This window comes from Triplophysa rosa, linkage group LG10 (genome assembly GCF_024868665.1).
Source record: "Triplophysa rosa linkage group LG10, Trosa_1v2, whole genome shotgun sequence".
Taxonomy (NCBI): domain Eukaryota; kingdom Metazoa; phylum Chordata; class Actinopteri; order Cypriniformes; family Nemacheilidae; genus Triplophysa; species Triplophysa rosa.
In genome coordinates this window covers 24,559,660-24,575,911 of record NC_079899.1, presented here as the reverse complement: position 1 = coordinate 24,575,911, position 16,252 = coordinate 24,559,660, and the positions used below count along the sequence as shown (strand labels likewise).

At 39.2% G+C, this 16,252-nt stretch overlaps 1 protein-coding gene across 1 annotated transcript in view; it reads right to left on the bottom strand.

Annotated features, from left to right (window-relative positions):
• The window catches only part of syne1b (spectrin repeat containing, nuclear envelope 1b), a 91,296-nt gene that overhangs the window by 53,841 nt on the left and 21,203 nt on the right, over positions 1-16,252 (bottom strand). The window contains 26 exon segments of the mRNA XM_057344572.1: positions 11-175; positions 275-584; positions 1,900-2,072; positions 2,225-2,516; positions 2,919-3,068; positions 3,206-3,411; positions 3,553-3,665; positions 3,751-3,958; positions 6,037-6,240; positions 6,334-6,435; positions 6,517-6,699; positions 6,787-6,945; positions 7,036-7,186; positions 10,048-10,227; positions 10,406-11,031; positions 11,144-11,297; positions 11,410-11,576; positions 12,107-12,230; positions 12,313-12,500; positions 12,587-12,685; positions 12,764-12,991; positions 13,879-14,029; positions 14,139-14,299; positions 14,786-14,926; positions 15,016-15,192; positions 15,286-15,453. Of these exon segments, the coding sequence (XP_057200555.1) occupies positions 11-175; positions 275-584; positions 1,900-2,072; positions 2,225-2,516; positions 2,919-3,068; positions 3,206-3,411; positions 3,553-3,665; positions 3,751-3,958; positions 6,037-6,240; positions 6,334-6,435; positions 6,517-6,699; positions 6,787-6,945; positions 7,036-7,186; positions 10,048-10,227; positions 10,406-11,031; positions 11,144-11,297; positions 11,410-11,576; positions 12,107-12,230; positions 12,313-12,500; positions 12,587-12,685; positions 12,764-12,991; positions 13,879-14,029; positions 14,139-14,299; positions 14,786-14,926; positions 15,016-15,192; positions 15,286-15,453 (4,980 nt within the window).

The following is a 16,252-nucleotide window of genomic DNA, read 5'->3' as shown; positions in this document are numbered from 1 at the left end:
GTATACTTACTCGGACTTTTGAGAGCTTCCTCTGAACAGACGCCGCGTCTCCGGACATGTCGGACCAGCGCTGGAGTTCTTCTTTAGCAGACGTGAGCCAGTCGTTGAAGTCACGCACGGACTCCACATACTGCTCGTGTTCTTTGACCACCTCTTCCATCTGCTGTACTTTACTCTATAGCGCAGGACAGAACGTAACACAATTTCACAACATCTGGCATTACAAATTCAAGAATAAAAAGACATGTGTAGATCATATGCCGAAATGTTTAACCTTAATGACCGCTGTGATGTTTGTAAACTGGGTATTGAACTCAGATTTCTGGGCTTCAGAGAAGGTCTGATCTCCGGTCTTCTCATACAGCTCTGTGGATTTCTCGTTCAGACGGGTAAGAGCTGAAGTATGGACCTCCACGTCGGCCTGTATGGCCCGCAGACGCTCCAGCAGCGAGGACTTCTCCTTCCGCCCGGGCTGTTGAGGAAGAGCTACACCGACCTCCTGCTCCACCATCTCCATCCACTGCTGAAGCTGAGCTTTACTCTCCAGAAAACTGGACCACTGAGACACCGTCCACTCCAGACGACTGCATCTCAAAAACATAAAAACATTACAAGAGAAGATTCTTGCCTATCCAGAATATATTACAACACATTTCTACTACAGAATTTTTTCAATATTATACTGTAATATATAATAATCTTAAAGCTCAACATGGTCAACTTGTGAAAAAACGAGTTGAACGTATGACGTAGTATTTCTGTGCTCGATTCACTCTGCAAGGGTTCGTACAGGTTTCGGAAAGGTTTTTTCGAAAATGGATTCCTGTTTCGTAACAAGGGTCCCTTATTGGACAATTCTCCCAGAAAAGCACGCCCACGTGTCATCCAGCGAGCGTGAGAGAAAGAGCACGCCCACGCTTCAACCAGCCAGTGTGAGAAAGAGCACGCCCATCAATGCCACTTCACTCAGCTGACGGGCGTTTAGCTGTGTTTGTTTGCTCACTGCATTTGGGTGATGAATGTTATATAAACGGTGGATATAACGCTGGATTTGGAGATCGTTTGAAACTGATATACGGCGCGTCCCAGAGCTTAAAGATGCCGGACATGAACCGCACGCGGTAAGTCAAGCTAAGTCATATGTCTGTGTTTTGTTGGCAATCGGCGCGTACGTGCATAATGTAAACAACCCAAACTTATTGTGAATCAACAGTTATGCGGGGATAATGCGATGATGTATTGTGTGCTCGTACTGTAGTTCCGTCCCCCTGCACGCCTCCAGCAGCTCGTCTTTTTCCAGAAATTATCGTACAGATGTATCTGTCTTTTATAAATTTGCTCAAACTAAATACTCTTCGAAGATATGAAGTATGCAATACTAATGTATAGGTACTCAAGATTAATATGAGATTGTGGTACCTCGTCTTCAAATTTTTTTCTTATATTTCTCATTGGTTATCGCATGTCTTGTGACTAGTCATACATGTCATGCTGTATGCGTGTGCTGTAACGTGACATGCAAGAACTTAGTGAGATCGCTTTGTTTAAATAGATATGCAACGTATCGAGCTTAATAAGCTCAGTCCATCTGTGTGTTTATAGCTCAAAAAATATAATTTTTGTCGGAAGACATTTTAATATAAAATTATTTGCTCAAATGAAGACATTGAGTCATATCTATAGGATGACAATAGAGTAAATTATGCCAATTTTCACAGTTGAGAGAAGTAATTCCTTACAGAAAATTTGGGGATTTGAACATACAATATTTTGGGTACCAGCCCAGATCTTTAACCTCAAATCTAGAGACCCCAATATAAACACAATAGATACACCAGAAAGTCCAAAAATGACTAATGAGTAACTGTCTGATTTCTTTGGTTGAAGGTTGGATCTCACCTGTGACAGCTCATGGCAGTCATGAGGATGTTGGCCCATGAATCCTTCAGACTCTTTAGCTGAGAGCGAATGAGTTCTTGTTTATCTCGACTGCAGTTTTTCAGCACCTGCTCACCCTTCCCCACCGTCATATTGATCTTCACTTCTCCCTCGCCTTTCATCAGCAAGATGTCCTAAACATCAAAAATGAAACATCAGCAACACACTTCATCGCAGACTAAAACAAAATAATAGTAAATAAGCTGGATATATCTAAATGTAGAAAGAAAGAGAGAAGTCCAAGTCAAAGACTGATGTCTGTGATCTTTGGTTTGTGTTTTCTGACCTGCACCAGTCCGAGTCGTTTCTCCAGAGTTTCTTTATTTCCGCTGGTGCTGTTGAGGGAATTAAGTCGCTCCTGAACGCCGCTCAGCCACGCCCACGTGCCCTGCAGCATCTCCTCAAAAGTCTGCTGCTCCTGCAGACTCATCTGACACACGCGCAGTCTCTCTCTCACCGCCTTCAGCAGATCCTGATGCTGCAGCTGCAGCTGCGCAGACGCCCGCAGCTCCGCCCCGCTGCCGTGACCGCCCTCGCTCAGGGCCTGAGCTTCCTGACACAGACTCTCAAACGAATCCCTGCAGGGCAAGGGAAATAACTCGTAATCTGAGAAAAGAATCCTCTCTATACAATTACAACTCTATTAGATTAAAATCAAATTCAATTATAGTTCGCAAATTTTAAGATTTTCATTGCATATCGAGGAAGTGTATTCATTTTTACTATTTAATTTAACTGATGTTTGTTTATTTTTAACCAAAGTTACAGATTGTAGTTTTAAAATAAAACAAATATAAAGCATAATTATATCATAAAATCAAAGTAAAACTATGTATTATTTACTTGTTTATCACACTTTACTGTACTAAAAAACTGTTATAAATAATTCAAAAATGTTCTTAAGATAAGGCAAACCCTAAGATCATTTTATTTTCTCAATAAAAATGAGACTGCCCGGCATCATCGGTGTGTCATCTGACCTCTCTCTGAGCGCTTCATGTTGAAACTCCTCCACACGCTCCAGCATGGCTTTCTCCTGGTCGCTGTGTCTCCCCTCGGGCAGCTCCGTGCTCAACCTCACGTCCATGCGCTCCAACCAGCGGCTCAACCTCTGCAGACGCTCATCAAAGCTGGAGAGACACAGCATTGATTTCACTTCACAGAACAAAGTGTGCGTTCTCTCCTCCGTCTCTCCGGGAATTATTTCCGGCAACCTGCCGTTCTGATATTAAACCCAGCGAGGTGGAGATGGGGGTGAAGATCTCACCCTTTGAGCAGGCTGGCGCTGTCCTCCAGGTTCTGCTGGTTCTGCTTGCACTGCTCCACGTAGCTGTCCCAGTCCTGTTGGATGGAGGAGAGGTTCTGCTGGACCTGTCCCGCGCTGGCTTTGGGGAGATGGAGGAGGAGCTTCTCGCCCTCTGTGCACACCTGAGTTAGACGCCCGTCTCCGTCCTCCACTCGCTCAAGAGCTCCCTGCGGGACCACAAAGACAACGTAAATGTGAAATGTTCTCGAATTATTCATGATTTTTATTGTTTACTAGCAACCATCACTATTACTATCGCTAATATTTAGATTCGGAGAGCGAGAACAATTTCTTCAAAGATCATTTACCTTCAGTTTTTGTAGTTTGCGCTCTACTAGGCTCATGTCGCCGGAGTGATCGGAGCATTCTCTCACGATTTCCTTCTGTCCAGAAAGCCATATGTGAAACTCCTTGACAAGATCTGAAGAAAATGAGTAACAAGTGTTTGTCCATCGGCTCATAAAATAAGAGGATAGGTTTTATAAAGATGCTGTTGTGATTCTGACCGTTGAAGTGTTGCTGTAGGCCGAACTGTAAGGAGCTCCGTTTTTTAACACACAGCTGATTGACCGTTTCATACTTCTTGATGAGGTCCGTCAGCGATGAACCCAGAGCGGCCAGCTCCTCCGACGGGTATTTTCGGCAGAGCGTGTTGAGGTTTTCCCGGGCCGAGTCGATGCTCATCTGCTGATTCTGTAGCTCTTTTTGGATTTCCTGCAAACATTATACAACGACAACATCGTTCTAAAACAACAATATCTTTTTTCTCAAAAGTACAGTATAACTGTCAAAAAAAATAAAAGAACTACAAAATAAGGAAAACATACACCTGCACTGCAAAAATGAATTTCTTATTATTTTTGTTTTGCTTTGCTTTTTAAGATATAATAAAACCTTATAGGAGTAGTTCACCTACAAAATGAAAATTCTGTTATCATTTACTGACTCTCGTCATTTCAAACCTGTATGAATTTCTTTCTTTAGCATAACATAAAAGAAGATATTTTGAAACATGTTGGAAACAGAACAGCACAGCCCCCCATTCACTTCTATTGTAACCAATGCCAGTGAATTGGGGGCTGTTAACAACATTCTTCAAAATATCTTCTTTTGTGTTCTTCTGAAGAAAGAAAGTCAGGTTTGAAATTACAAGAGGGTACGTTATCAAGAAACCTACAGGTTAAGATATTTACTCTCGTTTTCCAAAATAAAGGAACTTTATGCTTAATACACGAAAACATATTGGTAAATGGGGTAAAAATATATATGCTGAAACTTGAAATATCTGTACTAACAAATACTAAGAAATTATTTTTTTGCAGTGTGAATTTTGATCTCACGAAATGTATAGCCAATGAAAATTGCTTATGCTGCCTTCACGTGCTCTCTGAAATTCAATAATTCCCACTTCAACCCGGAAATAATTTATGGAACAGAGCGCTTTTAATGTTAGCAGATACTTGTAATGTTTAATGCTACTAAATAATTAGTAACATTAATCTTTATGTTACTAAATATGGTAACACTTTACAATAAGGTGCTATTAGTTAACATTAGTAAATGCATTAGCTAACAATAAACAATTTAGTTTTTCAGCATTTATTAATCCTTGTTAATGTTAGTTCATGTCAATACAGTTATTTATGTTAGTTCATTGCGCATTAACTAATGTTAACATTAGTGACAATGTTTGATTTTAATCATGTATTAGTAAATGCTCTAATTAACATGAATTAATATTAATAAATGCTGAAGAAGAATTGTTCATTGTTAGTTCTTGTTAGCTAACAGAGCCTTAATTAATTGTTAACAAATAGCACCTTATTGTTTCCCTAAATACTTTTAATGTCACTAAATCCAGACGTTACTTCCGGGGTTGAAGTGGGAATTATCGAATTTCCGAGAGCACGTGAAGGCAGCATTAATACACATTTACAGGGGCCAAGTTTTTGTGCTAGTACGATTTCACTACACTGTAAAAAAATGACACAGATATTTACTTAAAAATATTTTGTGATATATTGTTGCCATAATTTTTTTTAAGTACTTTTAAGTATTTTTTGCGCAATACTCCATGAATAAATCAAGTAAAATTACCTGAATTTTTTAAGCATGTCACATGATAAATAAATAAAAAATCAAGAAGAAATACTAATTTGTACTAATCACTTCCTGATCTTTTTTAATTTCAGTTTATTAACATTTATTATTATTGTTTACAACATATATGATGTACAAGTAAGCTGAGAGTTGTCTCAGTACTGGCTTTAGCACCATTACTGTTCACTGAGTGAAAAAACACACATCAGTGAGCTCTCCCATGACCTGAGCACAAGCACCGCTCTTCTGAACGATGGTAACCACAAAACTCAAAAAAACAAACAGAATCTCTTCTAAATCTTAAACACAACTGAACAATAAACACTATCATGTCTTTCAATTTATTGTAAAGCACATAAAATAGCACCTTTTCACAAAAATGACTCTCCTAATGCTGTCGCATGCAAAGCATGCTGGGAACTCTAAATTCACTGCTCAGTTAGTGAAATTAACTAAAAGAATTAATGTAGTTGAAATCACTCAATCATTTGTGCACTATGAATTCCGAGTTTTTTTCTATAATTTTAACTTAAATTTTGGTTAAAAAAAACAAGAACATAATTGTATTAAGTAACGTTTACTCAATTAATTTCATGAAATCTACTACGAAGCAGTGTGGGAGGGGCGGGACGAGCCAGCATGACATCACAGAAATAGAAGCCAAGCGGCGAATCAAAATGTATGTTCTTTACCTTCACCCTGCAGATCTCCCCTGGAGCCGATTCACACGGTGAATCTAACAAAGATCGCTCAACGTTCTTCAACCAATCGGACATCTGCGAGAGAAAATCCACCAGCTGCTTCTTCTGAGAGCAGAAGTCTTGAAGATTGTTCCTGGCTTGATCACAAAACTCCTCTATGTTGCTAATCTTCCTCCTGAGGTCCGTCTCCATCACCTGATGTGAGAACAGATACCACAACCTAACTGATGAACTCACTAACAAATGAGACGCGTAGATCTAATGGATCAAAAATAACACCAGCAGTACCTGTAGTTTAGCAGGGGTGTCCTGAGCACCAGCCAGTTCTTTCAGCTCTGACACTTTGTCTAGGAAAGTATTTATCTTCCTTTCTTTTAGCCCGACATCCACCTACACAGACAAAACAATAAAGAAAAGATATTACATTTCACATTTACGTTCATTCACTCTATAGGATAGTTTGGGACGTGCCTTGACTTCACACAGTTTGTTCTCTGTTTTCTGGCTGTCGTTGAAATTATTCACTCCATCGGTGAGATCCATCATGGAGATGTTGGACCAGCTTTCAATCTCAGCGTTGATATCATAGATGTCCAACCACAAAGCCGAGCTCCTTCTAAGACTTTCAAGATTGTCCTCGATTTTCTCTGACACCTTTTAAAGAGAATCAGACAGGATTTCAGCTTGAGATGATTTCAATTTGATATGAATGTTTAATAATCGACCTTCCGACGAGCTCACATCAAGCCACTGATCCACAGTAGCATCCATTTCTTTCTTCACTATCTGTGCGTCACAATCAGGGATGCGGTTTAATTCGCTCAGAAGTTGTTTTCCTTTGCTGGAGAAGCGCTCGAGTGTCTCCTGGTTGCTGGCCATCTCGGCTTTCACAGCTTCATGCTAAAGAACATCAAAAGAAGGTTGAGGAAAAAACCCTCTTTAAGGTGAGGACATATGAAACTGTATTGATGGGCATTGTTCGGTTCATACCTTCATCAGAGATCTCCTGGTGTCCTCCTGATCTTTTAAAGCAGCTTTAATATCAACGATAGCTTCAGCGCTCTCTAATATACTGTTTATTGAAGACTTCAGACTGTGATAGTCTTTCATGAGCTCAACCAAAGCACCGCTCTGCTCCTGCCTGGAACAAGAACACGGTTTCAAGAATAAGAACAAGAATATTCAGTTTTAGGATAGATATTAAAAAAGGTTGAGTTTTAAGCTGCCATTAAAAAGTTTTGTGTCACTTTTACTTACTTGTTCTCTGTTACATTTTGAAACAATTGTAAACTCATCAAAAGTAAAATAATACACGTGAAACTTTGCGATATATGTTCACCGATACTACATTTCTCCACCAATCCCGATAGCCGAATATTCAGAGTGACATCTGTCGGTGGCGATTACATTAATATTACTTAACTTTCTGAATGTTATTAATTCCTATAATGACTATTAATATTGCATATCAAACTGGTGATGTTTCTTAACATTTTCTTTAGACGGTGTTTGTTTATCGGTCTGGCTAGTGGCTAATAATATAACTATTTAATTTAATTTAATTTAATTTAATAATTGTATTAAATAAATGATTTGTTGAATTGTATGTAAATTTTATTTAATAAACATAAACAATTTGTTTAATGGGTCATGTAGTTTTGTCCCATTTAAAGTCCCAGTGAAAATAAAAATCACAATGAAATATTTTTTTCATGAAATATTGCAGCGTTTATTGTAAATAGTTGATCAATGTGGGTCACTCTCTTTTTAAAAATCGTTAGCCCTCGTAAACTTGAGTTAAAATCTGAAAATGCACTTCCGTCCTATAATGACTATCCATCTTAGATGACGTATGTTATTTGGCTTGGGTGGAGCATCCGGTAACTCCTCCCCTTCAACTGTCAGTCTGCTGCCAGATCCATTTCAAAATGCAACGGCTGTTTTTATACATCCAATCAAATCACATGGAAATACAAAAGCCACGCCCCCTATTTTTCTCATTCAAAATTCCATTTCACTTGGAAATGCATCAAAATACGGAAGTAAAAATGATCGCAAATTCCGGTTCACGGGGTCTTTAAAGAAACCGTACGGGACATTGAAATCTAGCGGCTGCGCTTGGTATCGCCGTCTTCAAAATATTCAAAAGACAAGTGTAGCCAAGTAACGGTTCTTCTTGGTTTCTTTTGCTTGTTATCAGAAATAATCTACAGGCACTTGTTTGCGGATGTGTTCTGTCCACAAACGCGCACATGCGCAGTAACGTTTATGTTGTTGCTCTTTTCTGCACTTGTTTTTTTCATTATTCAGTCCAAGTCATCCAATCCAGAAACATTTTGTTGTGACCTAAATGTTTGTATATACTGTAAACTGTGTTTGTATGGAGCGTAGACAATAATCTCTTTAAAGGGGTCATATGGCGCGTGTTTTCTGTGTCTTTGGTGTGTTATAAGTTGCCCGTGCATGTATTAAGACACGTAAAATTGCAAAAATGAAAGTGTGGGAACAAAAGATGCGTTCTATCTAAAAGCGAATGCTCACCCAGACCTGCCTGAAACGCCTCGTGTAACCACACCCCCACAAATCTACGTCAGTTGGTGGTATGATTTGACTAAGACCGCCCAAATGTATACGCAAGTAAGGTGGGCGTACCCATCAGAACAATTGAAGAGGAACCTGATGTTCCAAATATGGTAAGAGGCGTTACATTTCCCTCACACGCTTGCAGTATTCCACCAATCACTACGCACTGGTTAACTGGCCAATCATAGCACACCTCGCTTTTCAGAGCCATGAGCTTTGTAAAAAATCTGCGCGTTTCAGAGAGGCGGAGCAAAGAGATACAAACATGCACGGTATGTGGAAAATACAGCGTTTTTGAACCGTTTATACTAGGGCTGTCAACGTTAACGCGTTAACGCATGCGATTAATTTTTTCAAATTAACGCGTCAGAAAATATTTATCGCAATTAACGCAACATCCGTTTGTTTTGACATCCTTTGTCTAGCGTTACATTATGTAATCACGCTCTTATTCGTGTACAGGCTTTTAAACCACTTAAGCGCGATTTGAAACAGTTGCTTTGACGCGTTCAATGAAGATAGACAGCTTCTAAACTGTGGGACGCGGCAAAACGCAACGCGAGGTCCAGTCTGGTGTAAACAGTCACCTGCTAAGGGCTGCGTCGGTGAATCTCTGTCAGACAGCGCATTAAGTTCTCTTTCGTACTTGAATGGATAAAACCACACAAGATTATGTCAGAAAGCCCGTTTTGTCTAGCATTTTCTTAAGCAAGACTTCAAAGTGTAAAATAAAATCTTAAATGAATGCAAAGTGTTGTGAAAATGGGAGTGCGGTGACGGTCAGATCTGCGTACTGAGACAGCTCTTAAAGGGGCCGCGCTCTTAAACGTGTGCTGCTGTGACTCCTGTCACTAACGTTAATCAAAGAACAAAATAAAAGAAGAAATCAATGTGATTTTGTAACTTTAATGAGAATTCTTCTGCATTTAATTTATAACTTAGCATTAAAGACTGTAAAGTGTCCTTCAATTTCTGTATATTTCCTACATGAGCTCTCAATTATACTGTTGAATGGCTATAATTCATGTTAAAATAATCAATTTAATAGAGACATCAGTTACAATACTAACATCAAAATGTTAGCTTTCATAAAATGATGCTGTTAAAGAAATATGTTGTTTCTACATCAATTTGAAGATTAAATGTGAAATTATTAAAATGTAAAAGTATATTTTAAAATATAATTGTTATGTGCGATTAATCGTGATTAATCACAGAAAAAATGTGTGATTAATCCGATTAATTTTTTAATCGATTGACAGCACTAGTTTATACACATTGCATTACATCTAAAACAAACTGTAATATTCGTTTCAGCCGTGTCATATCACCCATTTAATCAATCAATGCAAGAACAAATATTTTTACAGAAATCACCATATTAATGTGTCAATAAAAAACAAGGTAAAGGTCTCAGACCTTTCAGCGATGAGTTTCTTGGTGTCCTCCCAGGTGGTTTGAAGAAGGTTGATCTCTCTCAGGACCTCACCGCCCAGCTCTGCATCTCTCTGAGCCAGCTGATGACCTTTATCTCTCAACCACTGCTCCTCATGCTGATGGGACTGAAGCTCGTCCTCCAACTGATTGAAGAAGCGAAGCCTACGAACACCACAAAAAAAACCTCCAACTCAACATTTATCGGTCCAACACATTTCCTCGAGATTAACTTTAGGGATCAAAAATAATCTCTTTTTGTTGCAGTCTTTGATCGCTTAATGTGCCTTTACAATGAATCTTTCGACTGTTGGTCTTACCTAAAGATCAATGTGTTTCATACCTCTGCTGAAGAGTAAGAACATTTGGCTCTTTCAGACACTGCTGATCCGCTTTCTCCTCGATGTCCTCCACCGTTTTGAGCAGTTGCTCTTTGCGTTGTCTGAAGGCGCTCCACAGGGCACCCAGAGCCTCAGCTTCGCTCTGTTTCGAGCCCAGCAGGTTCCTCACGGCGTCCATCTCCGCGCTCAAAGAGTCGGCCAGCGAGCGGCACGAGGCGCGTCCCTCTTTCCCATCGATCGGGTGAAGATGAGCCTTACAGAGGCTGCCGTCCAGGTTCACTGCCAGCGTCTCCAGGCGGCTGATGTCGGGGACGATGGTCTCCATGTCTCGCTGCAGCTCATCCACGCGGCTCTTGTCCCAGCTCCCGGCGCTCTCCACGGTCTGTCTGAGACCCCGGAGGACGCCGGCGGCTACGCTGTGGGTGTGTAAGAAGGCTTCTAGCTTTTCCAGACTCTCACCTCGCAGTTCCAGCAGCTGGCTGGCCTCCAGGTAAGGCTGCAGGGAACTCTCGCATCTACCCTGAAGCTGTTGGACCACAGCAGGCTCGCACACATCACACAGGGCTTTGGTCTGCTGTTGAAGATCCTGTCGTACAACATTTTGTTTCTGCAGCGTTTCTTTCTTCTCCTGAGGACGAAAAGAAGACTGCGAATCAGAACTGCCAAAAACAGCACACTCTTAAAAAGTGAAGAAGTGATATCGGGCGTCATTTAAGGGAGGATCTCATAGCGAAATATACCTTGACGTCATCTGTAAAAGGCTGAAGATCAGTGATATCAACGTGAGACGACGAGTGCAGAGATGAGAGGAAAGACTCGCCCCACTTGGAGAACTTCTGCAGGGCTTGATCGGACTGCTCCACTTGAGTCAGGTGATTCTCAAGTACTTGTATTCTGTCGTAAAAGTGCATGTAAGTGCTCTGTACAGGATCATCTTCGAGTAATTCAATGTATTTTCAAGGACTATGGATTTGGAAGGTAGCAGGAAAATGGTGCTTTTGCTTACCTGTGTGGTATAGCTGCGGTCTGACAGACCCATCTGTTCTCGAGCTGTTTGTGGTCTTCTTCGAGGGTCTTCATCCGCTGCTCTGATGCGGTGGAGTGAAGAGTTTGTTCTTCTGCCATCAGCCTGTTGTAAACCGATTCTAGCGACTGAAGTTCACTCTGTAAGTGCTGAACAAGTACAACTTAAACTTAATTAAAAGAAACAATTAAGACATAACAATCTCATCCGATAGAAATCTCACAAACGTCTCCATTAGAGTTTCAGAAGAGCTGTCAATAATGTCTCAAACTGAGCACAGATTTGTCAAGTCTGCAATCAAAAGTCAATAGAACTATAAGATTATTTTACCTTTACAATCTACATGCATTTTACACCTCCTGACTCTTCGTGGGTTTTTCTTTAATTTCTTTTAAGCAATATGAACGGACACATCTGAGAACAGGTTGATGCTTAAATCAAACACAACTGAGAACTCCATCAAATCTCACTGAGCTATGACAGAGCTAACCTCGGGCCGTTAACATATTCCTCAAGGTACTTTTTACAATCTAACCAAATCCAAATGGATAAAATTAAGTCCAACCCCACAATATTTCCTGCTACCAAAAAAACATCAAGTTAAGAATATCATGTCATATTGCATTCAATGATAAACTGCATCAGTGCTAAACTATATGAAGAAGAACAGCTGAATTACTTTGAGTTCCAGGAGTTCTCCATCCAGCTTTAGTTTGTCAACAGGGAGGAAGTGAGTCTCAGAGCCGGACACACCTTCACAGCGCTCGAGGCACGACTGGAGTGCAGACCAATCCTTCTCATACCTGAGACGAAAATAATCGAGCATGAGATTTAAAAAAAACATCCAGATTTTTAAAAGGATCTGAAAGATAAATGCCTACATACTTCTGCCAAAGCGACAGAAGGTTCTCCATTTGGTTCTGCTTCTCTTTGGCTTGTTTTAAACACTGCTCGTAAGTTTGCTGTAGAGACGCCATGGCCTTCTCTGCCGCTCCCCTCTCGCTGAGCCGGCGGGATCCAGCGGATAGAGACAGCAGGGTGGCCTTCAGCTTCTCCAGGGATTGAAACACATCCTGAAAGCCAAACGAGCACGACTTTAGATAAAACTTGAGGGAAAGAAACCAACAACATTCCTAATGACATGCACGGTAACTCGTACCATGTGTTCCTGCAGAGTTTTGTAGGTCTCGGATGAGGAGACACATGAAGTGACGGGGCTGTCCAGTTTCTTCTGGATGTCTTCAACCTCTGCTTGTACCTTAAGTAGGTTGCAAGGTTGTTAGGCGTGGCGCAAAAACGAATTCAGTGACCATTTCAATTCTTCAACAGCACAAACCTGTTGAAGATTGGCATTGAACTTCATCTGATGGGAGGAGCTTTCTTCTAACCGTCTGTTCAGGTGTTCCACGCTTTCTTTAAGCTCCTCCCAGTACCTCCCGATCTGGGTCAAGCGAGCTTTGATGCGAGCGCCCTCGCCGGAGGACAGAAACTGGACCAATGCTTGAGACTTCTCTTCCAGCCTGGGGAAGACTTCTGTTCTCTCCTGAAGACCATCACTGATCGTCTGAATCCACAAAAGACAGAAACACAAAATAAATGAAAAAGGCTGTAAGATAACTTAAATATTACTACATCATGTAATTATTTTATTTATTTTTTATTAAAAAAAACTCCTGTTCATTTACAAATATATTTATCAAACAATATACAAGTAAAAACCAACAACATCAATAAATAAACAACCTAAAATATAATAATATATATATAGAGAAACAATTATTTAAAATGTAACTTATTTATTGTTTTAATTTAAAATATATAACTACATATATATATAAATGTCAAACAAATAACATAATTTTAATTGTTAAATATTTATTTTATTTTAAGAATTTGCTAAACAATTTCCCCAAAACTCCTGTTCATTACAAATATATTTATCAACAATATATTACTAAAATACTTCAAGATCAAAAAATAAACAACCTAATATATAACTATATATATATATATATACTGTATACAGTATATATATAGAGAGAGAGAGAGAGAAATGTAAAAAAAAAACAGTTATAAAAATAAAAAAATCTTTTAAAAATTCATTAAAAAATCCAGAAAGTCCATTTACTAATATATTTATCAACAAGTTTAAGCTGTTTTTGGCTTACTATTGCCATTGGTGTTTAAAAAAAAGTGCTTTTATGAGTGTTGAAGTCAAATGACGTTAAACTGATATTTACCGTCACAATGACAGGTCATCTTATAAATCATTATTATTAGCTTACTGAGAGTTCTGAAAACAGATTTATGTACTTGCTCAACAACTGATGTATTTACACAGTTACACATTTTTTTTACACAAAAAAAGTTTAATCTTAACCTTCAACCTTAATGTGTTTGTTGTTTGTGTGCTGTTTCATATATAATGTAAACAGGGTTAAATCTGTGCACCTTCACAGTCATAATCTGCTGCTCAAGAGGGGCACTGGTGCTTTTCAGAACATCCAGTTCTCGTTCTCTCTCGGTTATCCACATTGAAAATGCTTCAAACTCGCTCCCGAATGAATCCCACTGAGCTTTCATGTCCTCCAGTGTCACAATGCTGAAAAACAACAATCAAAACGCAGTGTTATGTTTGTCTCATACTCAAACAAACTGCATTCAAGATTTTTGATTTTATGTAAAATCTCAAAAATAAAGCCGAACATTACTCTCTCTTGAGGTCAGCCTCAACTTTGTCCACTTGTTCATTCAAAGCACGTGCTTGGTCCTGCAGGCGAGACTGATTTTTTGGCCCTAGTTGGATCTCGATGGCCCTCTTTAGAAGAACGTTCACCTGTTTGGACTCTGTTTGGCTCTGTTTTAACAGCTCCTGCAACAAAAGTTTTCTGTTTTAAAATGTACTTTTTTTTATTCATCATGGCTTTATGAAGCATTGTGTGAGGTAAGAAAATTTTAGCCTTCTTAAAGAGAAAGTTCACCCAAAAAATAAAAATTCCGTCATCATTTATTCACTCTCATGACTCTTTCATCTGTGGAGCACAAAGGAAGATATTTGGAGAAATGTCTCAGTGGTTTTGTGTTCATACAATGGAAGTCAATGGAATTTAATGTTGTTTGGTAACCAACATTCTTCAAAATATCTTCTTTTGTGTTCATGCAGGTTTGTTATGACATGAGGGCGAAGAAATGAGTTTTTCCATGATCTGTTTGTTTTATAATGGCTTGAATGTCTGAGCTACCTGTTGATAATGAACATTTTGGTTGAAATCATATTTTCAGAATGAAGCAGCTCATTTTCAACTAAAAGGTGATTCATTATATAACTCATAAGCTCCTGGAGAGTGTTGTTTCTCACCTTGGTCTGCTCCAGCTCTGTGGTCAGACTCTCTGGACTGCTAAAGATCATCTCTCTCTCTGTGACCGATCGCACTTTAGCCACAAACTCTTTCACTGCGGCCTGCTGAGTGTCAAACTCCTGCCAAGCAGCTAAAGTCACCTGAGGACACAGTGGGCCGTTTACAACAAGGCTGTTGTCATGCAAACATTTATTTCGAAGTGGGCAGAATATTGTCTTTCCTTCCTCACCTCCAGCTTGTGTTCCTGTGATTCGATGCTTTGATCCATTTTGCTCAGGGTGCTCTCCAGTTTCTCCAGATCTTCTTGTAAGCTCTCCTCCAGACCCTCCTCAACCTGGAGCTGCTTTCCACGACTGATCTGCTCCTGCATTTCTTTCCTCTTCAAGCGCAGACGCTTCAGTTGTTGCTGAACATCGAGAAAGCACAAAACGTGTGAGCAGATTCATTCAGATAACATGAACACGATACGGTGTGTTTCATGATTTACACTGTTAGGCACCTGATAAAGCATCAACAGTTGTTGGGCTTCTCTGACAGATTGGGATTCCAGAATCTTGGTGGCCTCTGACTGTAGTTCCCGCTGACCCTGGGTCAGCTCCTCTAGTGTCGTTTTAACATCCTCTCTGAACTGCACTCAGTCGCCCACCGCCAGCACGACTTTCTCAGACTACACAAGCGCAAGAGACGCACAGGCATAAACCATCTCTTATTAATAAATATTTCAATCACAGAAAACACAAAACAAAGCTTAATGTAAAGCATACATAAACAAATTCCATCTGCATTATTGGCCATGTGTGGCTTACAGTTATTGACCATAAATAAATGATAAATATATGAGTAAAAATTACGAAAATTAAGTAAATGGTACATTTTGTAGAGCTATTGTGATTTTTTATGATATGATTTATACAATATATTTAATTATATTGGTTGAGCTACATCAACATATATACAATTTTAATGTTTTTAATGGTCTCAGGCCGGTTTCACAGACACGGTTTAGTTTAAGCCAGGATTATGCCTTAGTTTAATTAAGATATTTATGTCGCTTTTATAAAAATACCTTAGAATAATACATTACTGGTGTGCATCTTGAGAAAAAACAATGGCACTGATATATTTTTTGATATTTCTGGCCAAGTTATATTCAGTTAAGACAGGTCACACATTCATTTTAGTCTGGGACTAGCCTTAATCCTCGTCTGTGAAACCGGGCCTTAGTGTTTAGCTTTATAATTAATCTCTTAATTTTAATTTCATGTTAAAATGTACTTTTATTTTTCTGTTTTAGACCTATTCAATTTTTTAATTTACATACACATGATTCAGTTAAACCTTGAATCCATTTTGTATATTTGTGACCCTGGACAACAAAACCAGTCTTATGGGTCAATTTTTCGAAATTGAGATTTTTACATAATCTGAAAGATGAATAAATAAACTTTCTATAGATATATGAGTTG